The sequence below is a fragment of the Callithrix jacchus genome, chromosome 3, assembly GCF_049354715.1.
Source record: "Callithrix jacchus isolate 240 chromosome 3, calJac240_pri, whole genome shotgun sequence".
In the NCBI taxonomy this organism is placed as follows: domain Eukaryota; kingdom Metazoa; phylum Chordata; class Mammalia; order Primates; family Cebidae; genus Callithrix; species Callithrix jacchus.
In genome coordinates, this window is record NC_133504.1 from 59,543,415 (window position 1) to 59,562,360 (window position 18,946).

The 18,946-nt window shown below is 36.7% G+C and overlaps 1 protein-coding gene across 4 annotated transcripts; it reads left to right on the top strand.

The window, feature by feature from the left end:
• Positions 1–3,946: 3,946 nt before the first annotated feature.
• Positions 3,947–16,750, top strand: PCDH18 (protocadherin 18). Of its 4 annotated transcripts, none has more exons than XM_078367851.1 (5): positions 3,947–4,155; positions 4,668–6,808; positions 7,593–7,681; positions 7,772–7,935; positions 14,717–16,750. In XM_078367851.1, exons 2-5 carry the CDS (start codon positions 4,982–4,984, stop codon positions 15,382–15,384), a joined length of 2,748 nt encoding a protein of 915 aa, XP_078223977.1. In that variant the 5' UTR covers positions 3,947–4,155; positions 4,668–4,981; the 3' UTR covers positions 15,385–16,750. The 4 variants fall into 4 exon arrangements, with proteins under 4 accessions (XP_078223977.1, XP_078223978.1, XP_008990948.1 ...); XM_078367852.1 differs by having other exon boundaries at positions 7,596–7,681; XM_008992700.5 differs by having other exon boundaries at positions 3,947–6,808.
• Positions 16,751–18,946: the final 2,196 nt, after the last annotated feature.

Here is an 18,946-nt window from a genome sequence, read left to right on the forward strand (position 1 = left end):
AGAGATCTTTATCTTTTCAACATAAAATTATGTATGCATCTAAACCAAAAGTCTGACAACCACCAAGTTCTGTGGTTATAATCCACATTTTTTTTCCTTCAATGAGTTTTAGGAAGAAAACAAACACACACAGGTTACAAAAAGGAAACTAACCTTTGTTGTATATCTACCTGGCAAGCCTTTGTGGAAAGCCCTAGTCATTTAAATTCTGAAAAGAATTTTTTAGGGTTAAATTATTACTCCTGCCTCACAAGGGATTATGCATTTGAAGAGAAATTAAACCATTTGTCCAGGATTACATAACTACCAACTGGTGGTACCCACAGTCATCTATTTGTTGGACTCATATAAAAAGCCAAGCAAGCTCTTTATCTTAAGCAGGTCTAAAGTATTGGAATTTTTTAACTTTACTAACCTTTGTCTGGCAAAGCCTTTATCCCTAATTTTCCAGGATGGAGAGTAATTATTTAGTCTTCTTATAGGACCTGTCAAGCAGGACCATGATTTTCTTCTACAAGATGTTTCACAACAAATACTACGAAGAAAGATTGTAAACGATGCCCGTCAACCAGAAGATTGTAAGACTCATATCATTGTATTGATGGTGGGAAAGATACATGGAGAGATAAAAGTGAATATTTATTAACCTGCCTTTTTGTCTCATATGCTCTAATACAAAGTAATAGCAAAAAATCTAAAAACAAAATATGCATCTGCTTGTAAGAAATTTTAGTGACTTTCATCTTGTATTCCAGTACCAAAAGAGACATTTTTCTTCATGTAATGCAGATAAATTTGAATCTTACAATTGAGTTCTAGGTTTTCCTACCTCTTCAATAGAAATAAAATCATTAAAATTTAGAATTATAAAGCTTAATATTCCTTTAAACAAAACTAATACAAGTAAATGGCCTACTGGAGGTGTTAGTAGAGGTGAAAGGATGTATAGTAAATGCCAGTTGATAACTTTAATCTAGGTTTAGCAATTTTCAGCCCAATTAGATTGAAGTGGTAAAAGGGGCTTCATAGATAAAATATGCACAACTGGGTGGATGTATCCATGATTCTCCTCCAGGAGCTTAGAAGCAATTGCTGTTGTGCTTAACATCACTCAAGAGGGCACAATTTTCAAAAGGAACCACTTCCTTTCTTTGTCAACAGAGACTGCGTTATCAAAAGAGGATGAACTTTAAGAAACATTCAATCAACTCTCCCTTGCTGGTTATCGGAGAAGTTGTTTAGATGTTCTACCAGTTTTTCATGACTTTATCAAATTCCAGAAGAATGAAGTTCAATCAGGTCATCATTAGATAACAACGAATTGAAGTTTATCAGTTTTTCTCCCCTGAGATAAACCCTTTCACAGGTAGTAAATAGTTTGGGAGATAGTTTCTTTGTTTTCTTTTCAGGGATGACAAATGAGGAAAATTTAAATGGTTAGAACTAGAGATACAATATTACAAAGAAAAGGTTTATTTTTAATTCTGTACTTTTGGTGAAAAAATGTGTGAAGAACAGATCAGTGCATACTAAGGATAAATCAAAAGCACTACACTTTCGAGTAGATACATACGACTTCTCAGGAAAACATTAGCAAGCTGAAAATGAAATAATATGTGGTGAGGATGATACTGCAAGTGAAAGAGGCCAATATTGGTGAAAAATACCAATCAAAGAAGTAGGTCTTCTTTAAAGACCTACTGATAGAAACATATTATTTCAGAGGACATATTAATTTATAACTAATTTAATATTTCAGTAAGTTTCACTGAAGTTCTTTTTCACAATGATTATTTCTGTTCAAGTCCACTGTCAGAAATAAAAGGACTTTTAATTATTTTTACTTTTTAAAGCATAGAAAAAAATTTGTATTAAGGTAATCAAATTCTTTGCTCTTGGGGTTCTTCTGGGGGTAGACTTACAAATTCTCAAAGAAAATTTTCCTAGAACTAATGGAATTAGATTACCTTTGAATTCTCACCCCAACTTTGCATAGTCACTAACTCCTTTCTTTGCTCTTTTGGTGTTTGCAAAGGGGTTCGCTAAAGCCTGAATTGATATAATTATTGGCTCAGATTGTTAGCGATCTAGGCCAGATGGCTATGGGTTTCTAAAGTCCCCCTTGCTTGTGGTAGTTTTCCTAGTTTGCCTATAGGGTTTGGGGATCAGCCATTTGAAAGGGCTACAAACTTGTAAAACAGTATTATTCATGGGGGCAGAATGTTCATCAGCGTGACCCAGTACTAAATACATTCATTATAGGCATTTCTATTCTACACAATTTGCCACACAGCACTGGTTTCAGGAGGGGGAAAAAAGACAATGGCTTATAAAATGCTTTTGAATGCCTAAAAAGAAGGAGAATTCACGCTGAGACTCCTCTGCTTTCTTTTTTGGAAAGAGCCTTCTTAGTGACTTTAGCTGAGCTCTGCTGAGAGTAAGCAAAGTGGAAAAATCAGAAAATTACTTTTTTTTATATGCTTCTGGGGGGCAAAATAGAGAGTGGGAAAAAATAAACGGAAAAAAGTGACAGCGAGATTATGTGAAACAGCAAATATGCAAGCAGATAAAGACAGCTGAGGAATAATGCAAAAGGTATGAAAAAAAAGCAGCAAGAATGGAGCCACGATGATAAACTTAAAAGGAATTGCAGAGCAGAAAGAACATCATAAATAATCATATTTTCAAATAAGAATACCATATCAGTTTCTGTGACCTGGATAGAGCACAAACCTCCCATGATATTTCCTAGCATTTTGATGCACACAAAATGCAATTTTCAGCTCAGGCATTTGATTTGTCAGTTAACAAGCTTTGGGGTTTTTAAAGTAAATATCTGAAGTGTTTTCATAAATAATGCATATATTATAAAAATTTGACTTGTAAACTGTTGAGTCCATGTCCCCCCAGTATTCATTGTGAAGACTAGCCATGTATAGAATAGTACCTTTCGGTAGAAATTGGCATGCTAAAGCATGCGGTGTCTTTTACCCAAGATAAACAGGATTTTGTGTGTGTGTGTGTGTGTGTGTGTGTGTGTGTGTGCTTTTTGCTGAAGTACAGGACAAAGAAATATTACAAACAGTTTTGCCCAAACTCAAGGAAAGGAGTCATATAAGATAGAACTATATTGTCAATTAGTTCCAAATTCTGAGGTATTCCTTTAAGTCTTGCTAATTAAGAGAAATCAAGAGTGCAAGATAGCCCTTTTCTTATCTTCAAAGAATAAAGATGAAAGAAAACAGAAAATGAGACCTCTTTACTTGTTCTGTTCTTTAAAAACAGAGCCCCAAGAAAATCTGCTTGCGCTCCTGGAAGGGGAAAGGCCCATGTATTTACAGAGGGGGTGGGGAAGGAGGCAGTCTGAGAAGCATAATTAGAAGCAAGTTTTCAAATTGTATTAAATTCCTCCACCAACAAAACGCACTTAAAGGTATTTTAAGTTAAACTAGCACTTAAGGACTATGAAAAGCAAGATGATTACATGTCTGTGGCAGAAGAAAGGGCAATTAAGAAAACAAGAACAATTTAACGTGCCATATAAATAAAGGCGACCAGAAGTTGATTTAAAGTTTTTCTTCTGTAATTTGTCTCCCCTTTGTCACGGCACGCTCAGAGAAAGTGAATGCAGTAGATTGAAAGGCGGAGAAGGAGAGGGAGGAAGAAGGAAGGAGCCGGGAAGAACTGGCTCCCATCTCCTCCCCAGCCCCCACCAGCCCCTCTCCCCTACTCCCTCTCGCGCCCCCAGCCCCCGCCTTCCTCCTTCTCCGTCTCTTTTCCCTCTCCCACCCTCCACTCTCCCCCTCCCTCCTTGGGTGACTCCATCAGCTTTTGATTTGGAAGCCCGCTGATTGGCTGGAAGCGATTCAACACACGCCGGGCAAGAGCTTTGTCTGAGTTGAAGTGAAGTTGTACAGATTTTAGACCCGAGTCAGCAATCACGGGTGTTTAGTCTGCAGCGGAGCAGCGAAAGGGAGAAGGAATCGCTCAGGAGAGACACACTGCAGATTCCGCCGGCACCCTGCCATAGATGGATTCCGACTACACGAGGGAGAAAACGCGGAGGTGACACTCTTCTGCCTGGAAAGAGGACGAACGAGCAAACAAACGCAAGGACTGGACTCCATGCCGATGATATCTGGAAGTCGTGACACGGTGTGTATAAAACAAAAGTTTGCGAGCTGTTAATTGCTGTGCTGTGTTGTTAAGAGACGCTTTCAAGTTCCAAGTACCAAATGTAGCTTTAAGTTGCCAAAGGAAGTTGAGGGAATTGCTTTGCTGTTTTAACTTGCTCTGTGAGGGAAATCTCGTAAACTGACCGATGCACCAAATGAATGCTAAAATGCACTTTAGGTTTGTTTTTGCACTCCTGATAGTATCTTTCAACCACGATGTACTGGGCAAGAATTTGAAATACAGGATTTATGAGGAACAGAGGGTTGGATCAGTAATTGCGAGACTATCAGAGGATGTGGCTGATGTTTTATTGAAGCTACCTAATCCTTCTACTGTTCGATTTCGAGCCATGCAAAGGGGAAATTCTCCTCTACTTGTAGTAAATGAGGATACTGGGGAGATCAGCATAGGGGCTACAATTGACCGTGAGCAACTATGCCAGAAAAACTTGAACTGTTCCATAGAGTTTGATGTGATCACTCTACCCACAGAGCATCTGCAGCTTTTCCATATTGAAGTTGAAGTGCTGGATATTAATGACAATTCTCCCCAGTTTTCAAGATCTCTCATACCTATTGAGATATCTGAGAGTGCAGCAGTTGGGACTCGCATTCCCCTGGACAGTGCATTTGATCCAGATGTTGGGGAAAATTCCCTCCACACCTACTCGCTCTCTGACAATGATTTTTTTAATATCGAGGTTCGGACTAGGACTGATGGAGCCAAGTATGCAGAACTCATAGTGGTCAGAGAGTTAGATCGGGAGCTGAAGTCAAGCTACGAGCTTCAGCTCACTGCCTCAGACATGGGAGTACCTCAGAGGTCTGGCTCATCCATACTAAAAATAAGCATTTCAGACTCCAATGACAACAGCCCTGCTTTTGAGCAGCAATCTTATATAATACAACTCTTAGAAAACTCCCCGGTTGGCACTTTGCTCTTAGATCTGAATGCCACTGATCCAGATGAGGGCGCTAATGGGAAAATTGTATATTCCTTCAGCAGTCATGTGTCTCCCAAAATCATGGAGACTTTCAGAATTGATTCTGAAAGAGGATATTTGACTCTTTTCAAGCAAGTGGATTATGAAATCACCAAATCCTATGAGATTGATGTTCAGGCTCAAGATTTGGGTCCAAATTCAATCCCGGCTCATTGCAAAATTATAATTAAAGTTGTGGATGTTAATGACAATAAACCTGAAATTAACATCAACCTCATGTCCCCTGGAAAAGAAGAAATATCTTATATTTTTGAAGGGGATCCTATTGATACATTTGTTGCTTTGGTAAGGGTTCAGGACAGGGATTCTGGGCTGAATGGAGAAATAGTTTGTAAGCTTCATGGACATGGTCATTTTAAACTTCAGAAGACGTATGAAAACAATTATTTAATCTTGACTAATGCCACGCTGGATAGAGAAAAGAGATCTGAATATAGTTTGACTGTAATCGCTGAGGACAAAGGGACACCCAGTCTCTCTACAGTAAAACATTTTACTGTTCAAATCAATGATATCAATGACAATCCACCCCACTTCCAGAGAAGCCGATATGAATTTGTAATTTCAGAAAATAACTCACCAGGGGCATATATCACCACTGTTACAGCCACAGATCCTGATCTTGGAGAAAATGGGCAAGTGACATACACCATCTTGGAGAGTTTTATCCTAGGAAGTTCCATAACTACATATGTAACCATTGACCCATCTAATGGAGCCATCTATGCCCTCAGAATCTTTGATCATGAAGAAGTGAGTCAGATCACTTTTGTGGTAGAAGCAAGAGATGGAGGAAGCCCAAAGCAACTGGTAAGCAATGCCACAGTTGTGCTCACTATCATTGATGAAAATGACAATGTTCCTGTGGTTATAGGGCCTGCACTGCGTAATAATACGGCAGAAATCACCATTCCCAAAGGGGCTGAAAGTGGCTTTCATGTCACAAGAATAAGGGCAATTGACAGAGACTCTGGTGTGAATGCTGAACTCAGCTGCTCCATAGTAGCAGGTAATGAGGAGAATATCTTCATAATTGATCCACGATCATGTGACATCCATACCAACGTGAGCATGGATTCTGTTCCCTACACAGAATGGGAGCTCTCAGTTATCATTCAGGACAAAGGCAATCCTCAGCTACATACCAAAGTCCTTCTGAAGTGCATGATCTTTGAATATGCAGAGTCAGTGACAAGTACAGCAATGACTTCAGTAAGCCAGGGATCCTTGGATGTCTCCATGATAATAATTATTTCCTTGGGAGCAATTTGTGCAGTTTTGTTGATTATTATGGTGCTATTTGCAACTAGGTGTAACCGTGAGAAAAAAGACACTAGATCCTATAACTGCAGGGTGGCAGAATCAACTTACCAGCACCACCCAAAAAGGCCATCTCGGCAGATTCACAAAGGGGACATCACATTGGTGCCTACCATAAATGGAACTCTGCCCATCAGATCTCATCACAGATCGTCTCCATCTTCATCTCCTACCTTAGAAAGAGGGCAAATGGGCAGCCGGCAGAGTCACAACAGTCACCAGTCACTCAACAGCTTGGTGACAATCTCATCAAACCACGTGCCAGAGAATTTCTCATTAGAACTCACCCACGCCACTCCTGCTGTTGAGGTAAGATCTTAAACTGCATCCATTCATTGCACTGTTAGGTATTAGTATTCAGGAGTTGGGTTTAATAGTTCCTAAATGTTTTCATTAATAAGTAACAATACTAATACTGTGCAAATTAAGTAGGATACAAGTTACATTGTGAATATGTAGAAAAGATGCATACTTTAGCTTACTGTTTTTAGTTTTCCTTAAGTAATTAACTTGCATATAATATGTATAATATTGAAAAATAAATGTGAAGCTCACAAAGGACTACGGAATTAGAGTCCCCTTACTTCCCAGATTAAAATAATGGGAAGCCAAAAAGTAGAGACTTGCTTTCTTTTCATAGTTATAGACTTTACTGAAAACATTTTTTAAAAAAGAAACAACTAAGGCCTTCAGAAGTCTATTTCGATGCATGCTGTGTTTGTCCAAGTTTGGACGATTTCCTGATATTTTTTAAACTACATGTGCTACAGTGTTGTATTTTACAACATTTTCCATGTATTTTTACAGGTGGTCACTTTATCTGAACTTAAAGAAAATAAATCAGTTATTCAAAAGGGAGTCTTCTTTCAAAAAGTAAAAGTTGTATTAGATCATCCAAATCTCTTGAGATATATTTTAGTTATAGTTGGTGGCTGGCCACATGGTCTGACAGAGTCCAGCATATGCAAATCTTTTAAATAGAGATAATATGTTCAATTACTTAGTTGAAATAGCAAGGAACTGTTTTTTCTTGCTTAAAGATTGTATTTGGAGGCTTGTTTCCAGGAATCAGCTTTGTCTATTTGGTTTCCAGCAGGTCTCTCAGCTTCTTTCAATGCTTCACCAGGGGCAATATCAGCCAAGACCAAGTTTTCGAGGAAACAAATATTCCAGGAGCTATAGGTATGAATTATTCTTGTGTTACCTATTAGATCTCAACATAAATGCTGAAGAGTAAAAACTGTAATTTTCTTTTCTGATTTATCTTTCCAGATATGCCCTTCAAGACATGGACAAATTTAGCTTGAAAGACAGTGGCCGTGGTGACAGTGAGGCAGGAGACAGTGATTATGATTTGGGGCGAGATTCTCCAATAGACAGGCTGCTGGGTGAAGGATTCAGCGACCTGTTTCTTACAGATGGAAGAATTCCAGCAGGTGAGAGGGTAGTGACGGACAGATTTTTATTTTCAGGTCTACCCTGACACCAGTAAAATGAAAAATTTATCTCATGCTTATATTTCCTCTTTATTTGTCCCTTGCACTAAAATATTTATGTGTTACAGTATGTTCATGACTGTTAGTAATGAACAGAAACGGAAACATTTTAAAACTTTCTTAAATTTCATTAAGCAGTTGGTAGAGAAAGAGGAAGCATGAGAGCTTCATAGGACAAGAATGAAGGGATGGGGAAAAAATTAAATTAACAAACCACTTCCCACCTCTTTCCACCTCATCCGATACTACCATAGAACAACACTGTTGTGCAACTCTTTACAAAATTATTGGTTGGAGGTTTTTATTCAGCCAAACTGTTTGGGTACAGAGAGTGGTGAACTGGACTGTAATTTGGAGGATGCATTTCCTGTGATGGGCACCAACTCACAAAATCAGAGACTAAAATACACTGGAAATTGTACACTTCAAGCATCAAAAATAGGAGAAGGAATGCATCTTTGTAGGTGGTAAGCACAGAATATTTTTGCCACATTTCATTTTGCTATAGTTACAAGAGGAACAGGGACCCAAGAGTGGAATTTTTAAGTATACAGCTAGATAGAAGAGATGCTATTAAGTTTTGAACCACATTTTCCTTGGAGTTTCTTCCCTCTAATTCTGCAATAGAAACCCTCTGAACTGAGTAAATACTGATTACATTATCATTGCAGCCCGGTTACTAAACACTGCAATGTTAAATCAACCTTTGGAATACACAGGTGTGTTCCTTTGGCTACCTATATTTCCAAATATCACTGAAAGTAAAGCAAATGACTGCCGTTTGATAAATGAAAGGCAGAACAACACAATATCACCCATCTTAGTTCCGTTGCACCTCTATTTTTAAATACAGATAAGTATTAGAGTTTAGGAAATAAACATGACAGAGTCTCAGACAGCCACAGGAATTCAAGAAAATCAATATAGCTGACTCTCCATATCTGCAGGTTCCACATCCATAGATTCAACCAACTGTTAATTGGAAGTATTTGGATTAAACAACAAAAAACGGCAATAAAATGATAAAAAACAATACAAATAATGCAGTATAACAACTATTTATATAGCATTTACATTTATTAGATATTGTTCGTGACCTAGAGAAGATTTAAAGCATTTGGAAGGATGTATGTAGGCTCTATGTAACTGCAGTGCCGCTTTATATAAGCAACCCAATTTTGGTATCCTCAGGGGGCCTGGACCAATCCTTTTGGATACTGAAGGACCACTGTAAATAGAAACTCCAGCACTCATAAGTGAAGTAGTGATAGGAGTAGCCACAGGGGTATTAATTTTAGCAATAGCAGTAGCATTAGTAGTTACGGACTATGCCCCCAGGTTTACTCCGGGCCCAAGCAGAGTTAGATACCTGCACTGCCTCTCCTAAGGCTTTGACTCAGGAATTAGTAGTAGTGACAGTAGTAACAGGCTTCTATTTGTTTGATATTTTGGAACTGAAACTTATAAATGTTAGAAAACGTATCTCAAATCAGGCAGTTTTTTTATGGTAGAGTGCAATTTGGACCAATCCCCACACTCTTCAAACACCAATCTGCCAAGTATGTGAAGTAACAGGTTTTTGTTGTTGTTGTAATTGTTTTTAAATAGAGTGTCCTAGTTGTTCTTGTGTTCTCAGGACTTACTACCCACCCTGTAACTATTAAATGTTGATCATTTAATTCTGTTATTACAGTAACGGATATTATAATACATCTCACAGGATGCGTGTATAGGGAGGACTTCTAGAGACATTAAGGCTTACAGTGTACCTGGAGCCTGTTTGCACAGTCATGGTGCCCGTTTTGTGTTTTTGTTGTTTAATGCATAGACTTGCTTGATGAATTTGAAGAGAAATCTCTGAAAATTTAGTGGAATGTATTTAGAATCAGACACTTTGCTCAAAAAGAATAGTTTTATTCTTCTTACTTGTGTAATAAAGGAGCTGGATAAATATAATTCTGTGATCCTGACAGATTCGTAATTTTGAACATTAATCCTTGATTTTAAATAATGTAATTTCATTCCATTAAAGAGAAAAGTAACAATGTGGGCATGACATCAATATTGTATTATATGTTTTTAGATTTGTTTAAAGTTTATTCATCAAAATTTAAATTTATCAGCATAGCTAACTGAATAGCTGCTCTAATTACATAACCTTGGTATTTGAGGGACTAAATGATCCTAAAGTCCCTTTTAATTCTGAAATTGTATAAATTTAATAACTAATTATAAGGTTTTTTTATTTTTAGGTCAAAGTTCTTTTATTTTTTTTGGCATATTTTCTAAGTTACCCTCTCTACATAAGTTTGTGGCAAGAAAGTTTTCTAGCATTTGGAGTAAGGAATAATAGTAATAATAGATTTTAAGGAATAAAGGCATTAAGGAAACAATAGGTAGACAGATAAACTGTAGAAAACAGTGAATTGTGTTTATCGAATGACTTTAAGCTCCATCAGCATCACATTTCTTTTCAAAATTAGAAGTTCATCTTTATCATCGTTAATAATTCCACTTAACGTAGAGACACTTTTTAAAAACCATTCTAATATTTGCACAGTCACACTTAACCATGTGTGTGGTTGGAGAGTTATTTTGCTTGCAGATGACACTGTATTACAACGAAATGTATTATAGTAAATAAATTTCTGCCTTACTAGGTACCTGCCTCCATCTATGGTGTGGTCAAAGCCATCCTGGAGGCAGAGAGCAGCAGGAAGTCACCAGGGGTCTGCAAAGTATACTCATGTTTGACTACCATAGACTGCAACGTGCATACTAAGTATCTATACAGAGATAGCTATCCCTTATTTATGAGTATAATTTTGATGATACATATTCCAGTTTATTACTTACCCTGGCAACTTCTGGAGGCACATTAGGGTATAAAACCTGTGCTTTGTAAATTTATATTCCCAGGAAATATCCAAGTAGAGAAAAATGTAAGCCCACATCTGAATGCCATTAAAAGAGATCAGCACAGTTTCCAAAGCATTTATATTTCTAGGACTTCAGTGTCTTGTTCCAACTGGTTTTCTGCCTTAGACTATGAACAAATATAGATTATGTTATGTTGCATTGCCTGCCAACAGGGTCATTTCTGGTCATTCATGCTATTAATTCCCACACAAATATCCTGCACTTTGAGCATTTAAATCAGCATGCATTTTTTGTCTGTTGGCTCATGTTTGCCATTCAACTTTGAACTGTAACAGTAAACATATGCCTGCAGACATGATTTTTCCATTGCATTCACTTCACCAGGTTGATTTATACAGCCATTTGATTTCATTTCTTGTGATACTTATTTTTCTTGATTGAGTCCAATACACTTTTCATCAATCTGTCATCTCTGATTACTTACTTTAAAGATTCTTTTTAAATCCGATGTTCTCTCCTGTCTCATGGCAGGTATCCTTTTTCATGGCAGGTATCCACAAAAGCTCATCTGTTCTGGCCTTTCCTCCAGGACGGTTTCGGTGTATCAGGATGCAATCTAATATTCACTCTCCAGTAGCTCCTCCCTTTGTCAAATCTTTCTTTCATACAGTTTGAACATTTTGAGAACATTTTAATTCACATTTTTTGGCTCAAAATCAATAGTTAACTCTTGTTGCCCAGCAACACTGAACTAAACTATTTATCTTGGCATTCAAAGGGCAAAGGAATCCTCTCTTAGCTTATTAACCCTCAATGTTGCCATCTTTGTATCTTTTGTTACAGTTAGAAGCATCTCCTCACTTAGCACCCTGATGCTTTGCTCATGGTGTCCTTCCTACCTGAAAAACTGGCTTCTTGTCACTTTGTGTAACTGAATCCTATTCATCTTTCAAAGTTTGTTTTAGGTGGCTTTTAACTGATTCAGCCTCCACCTCCTCTCTTTTTTCCTTTCTTGACATGCCCTTAGCATCATCTAGTTTGACACTTTACCTGTGTTTATGACCTCATTTGTCACACTTCGCTCAGAGCTGTATCTTAACATTTTGAGCGTAGAGTGTTGTTGTTGCACTTCACATGTAGCAGACTCCTAACGGATAACCGATTGACTGCTTGATGACTAATGACTTGATAGAAGCAAGGCATACGTATTTCTTCTTAGGTATCGGCTTCCTACCCCACCAATAAGGTTCAGTACAGTGACAAAATTCATAGTCCTCTAGTAGTAAAGAAGATGCTCTCCTTCCACCATGTTCCCCCCCTCCAGAGGACATTTGAGTACCTAGCAGGGCTTTCAAGGAGCAACAGGAAGATTAGCCACTTGCACCCCTTGTCAACAAGTCCTGATCACTGGGATATAGTATGGAACATTTATGGCACTGAATTACTTACACACTGAGGATGTTTTCAGTCCAGTCCCTGGGGACAAGGTTGACAGTATCAATGAAGTTGCCAGAAATGCCCTCTTCTGCACCGTTACTCTTCTTTTTCCGTTACTTTTGCCATCCTTCTCTCCATTAGTCTTTTCTTATCAATTTTTCTATTCTTTTTCATTTTTAAGGTAATTTATTATTTTATAAATAATGCTCCACTTATTTATTGGGATAAAGTTGCAAATAACATTCACTGTTTAAAAAATTTCTATGACCAAAATGATTTTTGAGCATGAACTTTCAGATTGCGTTAGTTACCCAGATTGTATTTTTGCATTGTGTTGTTGGTTATGTGTTCACTATATTTAGGTCTCTAGAAAATTGGGTTATTTTCAGTATTCTTAGAAGCCTATGTAATTTCTCCTTTCCCTCCAATCATTAAGCATTAAAATAAAGTGAATCAAACAACTAAGTCCTTCCCAAGCCTAAAACTACAGAGTTAAAGGAAAGAAAATAAATGAAGAGGTGTCAGCAGGTCTGTTCTTCTTCCTTCTGACAGGATATGAGTAAGACAATAGAGACAGGTCTAAGTTCCATTTACAGAGACCCGGGGAATTAAGAAGGAAAAAAAATCATTACCACCATGATTGCTATTTCACTGCTGAGAAAACCTCATTGCTATTAAGGGATTCCAATTACTTTCAACCCCTTTGGTTTTGTCTACATCAAATTAAAAAGAAAAAACAGCTGGTAAATATTTCCAAGTAATAATAATGCATGAGATCAGGAGATCTAAACAAGCTTTTATTCTTAAATCATCCTTGCTCATTTAAAATGACCTTTCATAACAAATTACACAATTGTTCTTCATGTTTACACTCTTTCTCTTTTTCTACCTTGGTTCACATGGAATTAGTATTTACACTTTTCTCCACTTTTTTTTCCTGCTTTTTCTTATTTCTAGCTTTCCTAGTAATTCAGCTTTTTTCTCCCTCACAATACTTGACATCATTTTTGTTCCTGAAATCATTCCCCTTTTCATTAAAACTTGAGGTACATATTTGGGATTCTTGCAGTTTAAGAACAGAATTATCTCAAAGATTCAAGCAGTGAAAAGCAGCAATTGCTACACCTGCACTCAAAGATCATTACTTCTTTTTTTTCAGAAAGTCAATCAACTTATTTTCTTCTTGTTTCATTTAGAAAATAGGTAGTGAATACGTATTGTATGCAGGCACTTTACCAGGTGCTACTGATCTCACGGTAACTGCAATAGACAACTTGTTTCCTCTAATAAGAGATTGGGCATCCTTCTAGAATCACTCTTTCAGCAATAATTTTGGAGGAAGAGGAATCTTTCTAAAGTAGACAGATCTACAAAATTAGCTCTTAATATTATACAAATATAGTAAATAACAACCTAATATCCTTCTAAATTTAAGAGAATTCTTTTGCATTTTCTGCATTCTGCTGTTTGCTCTAAAATGAAATCATAGTACTGAAGAGCCTCATTTCTCACTGAAATAGTTAGTGGTTTGTGGAGTATATTTTACATCTTTTCATTTCCTTGTCATGTAGTTTAGTTATTGTATTTGCCAAATATAGAGGATTTTTTTCCTCTTTGTTTTCCTGCTTTTCTCATTTCATCTATTTTTTTTTTTCTATGAGTGTGGCCACTCATATTTCAATAGAGCAGCAGAACCTCTTTAAGAACTAAGGAAAGAATTTTTTATATTGGTAATTTTTTGATGACATTGTCATATATTTGAATATAAATTTATTTTGAACCTTTAAAAGAAAACTTCTTAACAGGTTACTTACAGATGCCCACCTAGTAGCAGAGGAAACTTTTCACTACTGTTTTAATTAGTAAGTAAATAAATAATTTGTAATATCTTTAAAAGAGATTAATAAGTATAATTACCTGATAGTTTATTATATTCTCATTGCTTCCATTAAAATCAGAGTAAGTCTGATAGGCCTGTTGAGAAAGTTACACAAAGGTATGTATTCCACAAGAATTGTATGGGTGGCATTCTAAAGTAATAGGTTTCATGTTACAAGTCTATTCTTTAGAATTTATGTTCAGCATTTATTTCATCACTCACACCTGGTTCTTCCCATGTATACGTTATCAGCCCATCTTCTCACTGTTCGAGTAGCAGAATATTCTTATTTGATCAATAAGGAAAAAATCACACCAGCAGATAAGATTTATGTAGGTCTATAAAACTAGTGTTCAAATTAAAGTCATAATTGTAGTCCAGCTTATGTGTATAATAATGGGTTAGCATCGTGGAAATAGTTTCAAACTGTCTCATTCTATTTTTTTATTATAAAATTACATTTATCCATCATTTTGAATCGAGCTAAGTATAATAATGAATCCCCATTGTTTTTCTTGAGCGCAGCTATGAGACTCTGCACGGAGGAGTGCAGGGTCCTGGGACACTCTGACCAGTGCTGGATGCCACCGCTGCCCTCACCATCTTCTGATTATAGGAGTAACATGTTCATTCCAGGAGAAGAATTCCCAGCACAACCTCAGCAGCAGCATCCACATCAGAGTCTGGAGGATGACGCTCAGTCTGCAGATTCTGGTGAGAAGAAGAAGAGTTTTTCCACCTTTGGGAAGGACTCCCCAAGCGATGAGGACTCTGGGGATACCAGCACATCATCTCTGCTCTCGGAAATGAGCAGCGTGTTCCAGCGCCTTTTACCCCCTTCCCTGGACACCTATTCTGAATGCAGTGAGATGGATCGTTCCAACTCCCTGGAACGCAGGAAGGGACCCTTGCCAGCCAAAACTGTGGGTTACCCACAGGGAGTAGCGGCATGGGCAGCCAGTACACATTTTCAAAACCCCACCAACAACTGTGGGCCCTCACTTGGAACTCACTCCAGTGTGCAGCCTTCTTCAAAATGGCTGCCAGCCATGGAGGAGATCCCTGAAAACTATGAAGAAGATGATTTTGACAATGTGCTCAACCACCTCAATGATGGGAAACACGAACTGATGGATGCCAGTGAACTGGTGGCAGAAATTAACAAACTGCTTCAAGATGTCCGCCAGAGCTAGGAGATTCTAGTGAAGCATTTTTGTTTCCAGGTGTATGGAAATAAGGAACAACAGCAACAACAAAAAACCCTGAAAGAACTGGCATTGCCAAATAGTTGCATTTATCATAAATGTGTCTGTGTATATTGAATATTAAATACTGTATTTTCGTATGTACACAATGCAAGTGTGATTATTTTAATCTGTATTTTAAAAATACATTTGTACCTTATATTTATGTGTAATTTAACAAACAAATTTTATTTTTTTACTCCCATGACAGACATGTTTTTCCTAGTCATGTAGAAACTAGCCACTGTTCAAATCTGATATACTATTCAAATCTGATATACTATTCAACCACAAAATGTAAAGGCACTGCTTAGATTAGTTTGGTTGGGGAAGAATTATTATGCTGTATGAACAATCCCACTAAAGCATTATACAATTCTTAATTCCACTAAGTGATCCCCACTTTTTTTCAATAACTTTTTAGAAATTAAGTATAATTAAAATTCTTAAGCTATTTTATCATTATTTTCGCTACTCTCTACTAGCCCCAATTGTTGAACTCTTATAGCAAAATCTAAACATAAAGTGAAAGTTTATTTCAGGACTGAGAAATATCTGAAGGTTATTTATTAGATGATTATCTCAAATGAATTTTTTATAGACAATGATGAAAACAGAGCTAAAGTCGTTGTTTCCTGTCTCCCAGACCCCTACTACTCCAGGCCCTCACACTGGCCTGTTCCTGAGGATATTTCTCTTACAGTACTATTACCTACTTGTAATTAGGGTAAAAAATAAACCTTATTCCATCCTTGTAATATGAAACATGTTCCAAGGAAATGGAATCTGTCCTTTAAATAGACAACGGTATGTATTCTAATGGCATAAAGTATTAATGATAAAAACTTATGTCGGTGTCTCTCCTAGGGTAGCAAATATAATTGATTTATTCTGAACCCATTCTATTTGAATCTTCCCCTTTCCTCTCACAATACTTGAACATTTTAACCTTTTGGAATGTTGTCTTTTTTTTTGTTATAACTATTCATTTTTAGCTTTTGTCTCCAGTGCATGATCTCATATTTTTGCTTTTATTTTTAGTATAAGAACATTTATAAAATCACATTTTTGTTATGGAAATTGTTTTGTTTGTTGTGTGGCAAATGAGAAATTCTTTATTTATTGTGCTGTGATCTCTCTGTGTGGAATGCCTCTCTTGGTAAGAGAGATGTTTCTTATGACTATTATCATTTCTGACCAAGCTTCTATTAATGTTATTTCTAACAATACACTATCTTGATTGTACTCTCCGGAAAATTTTACTGTCAGTGAAAATAAAAGGAAAATTAAAGTAAAGCTAAGGAACTGTCTAAAAGTCAGAGTCCTGGTCCTACGTATTTGCTCAAAACCTTGGCATGCAGCATCCCCTTCCTGAGAGGGTGATTCAGTGTTGAGTTTCAAATAATAAACAGGCAACATTCAGTTGGCTTCACAAACAAGAAACGCACAATGGAAACGGAATGAATTTGAGACCTGTAATGGGAATGAAAGTGGTAGGCCATATCCGAGCTTAATAACTTAAATGCGTTTGGGGAATGAACAAAAAAGAGTAAGCAAGCAATAACTGCTTGAATATTTTTCAAATTACAAAAGAAAAATACTTTCTTAGGACATTTTATATTAAATTGTGCAGGATAAAAAGGTATCCTTACAATGTTTCCAGGAGGCAAAAATATTATCCTTCTTGGCTTGCTAATAGGGAATTGAAATACTGGGTAGATTAAGTAACTGAAAAGTGGCTAAAACTCAGATATTTGTATTCTCAAATGAGTACCACATTAAATATATTTTACCTCTTTCAACAGGCACATTTTCCATTTTAAGAGGGATTGCAATCACAAGTGAAATTTCAGTTTATTTTTCAGTAGATTACACACACAAAAGCTAACCATATTTAAATACATTCTGCCTTTCAACTTCACTTCCTTTCAGTATATATTATCATTAAGAAAAAGACTTTTACATTCTCACTGCTCTTAATTTAAAGCACCAGCAGTAATATGGGAAGCTGTACTGAAAATCACTATTTTGAATAATGTGAAGTAAATAAAATGCAATATTTCATTCAGCACAAAACTTTGTATACTGTCCATATTCCAAGAATTTCATGTCTCAAATTCCTTCACTTCTCCAGCCTTCTGTTTATTGCTGTTTCCCATGTCCCCATACTAAAAGAATATAAGGGCAAGATTTCAGCGTTTTGTTTCTGTTCCTTTCGCCAACCTTTTAGTGAAAGCTGGGATGTCTGATGCTATCATAGCAACCTAATGGCTTATCAAGTTTATATCACCTCTTTTTTGATACCCTACCACACCTCAAATTGCAAAAACAAAAAAGCACTTAAACATTCTTTCCTCCATTTATTATTTTAATCCCTTTAGCTCCACTGGATTATTTGAAATGTTCTTTAATGATAATCATATATTAAGGAAATTATCTTGCAAAAATGTGACTCAAAATTGAACCTGTTGCTTAACAAATCCTCCTAAAATGTTTGTTTATAGAATTATTAGAATTAGCCTTCTTCAAATTCTTACAAGTTATTAACATTGTTATTCATTTCTCATTGATTTATTTATTGATATTAGCAGATGGGGCTTATAACATTGTTAATCATTTAAATTATTGCTCCTCCTGTCACAAATATGGTAAATTTGCCACTTACCTATAGATAATTATTAAGGTAAAGATGAGTAAGTTATTAAGTTATTGTCTTATTGAAGTCACTGAAGAAGTCACATTTATGAACATCAGCTTAGTTTTCTTGTTTCATTGTTTTGAAACTGCTCAAAAAATATTCAAAGATGAATTTGAAATGTTGACACAAAATTTAAACAATTGTAGATCTATTTTAAAAATAAGCAGTATTATACTGGATTACTCATACAGGTCAAAAATTCATTGTCTGACATGGCAGGTTTCAACCTGGCAGTAACTCACAAAACTGTCCCAACACTGTCTTACATGTTTTCATATTTTTGTTCCATTTCAGTATATCTGGATAATGTATCATCACAGTATCAAAAATTAAGAATACTCTGAACTCTGAATAAGCAATAAATAATGCTGTATAACAATCAAAATCTGCCAGGCATGGTGGCTCACGCCTGTAATCCCAGCACTTTGGGAGGCAGAGGTGGGCAGATCATCTGAGGTCAGGAGTTTGAGGCAAGCCTGGCCAACCTAGTGAAATTCGCTGTCTCCACTAAAAATAGAAAAATTAAGCAGGTGCGGTGGCACACACCTGTAATCCCAGCTACTTGAGAGGCTGAGGCAGGAGAATTGCTTGAACCTGGGGGTGGAGGTTGCAGTGAGCTGAGATCGCATCACTTCACTCCAACCTGGGCTAGAGAGTGAGACTCTGCTGGAAAAAAAAAAAAATTAAAACCTAACTGTATGGGTTCTGGCGTGGTGGTTCACACCTGTAATCTCAGCACTTTGGGAGGCTGAGGAAGGGAGATCATCTGAGGTCAGGAGTTAAAGACCAGCCTGGCCCACATAGTGAAACCAA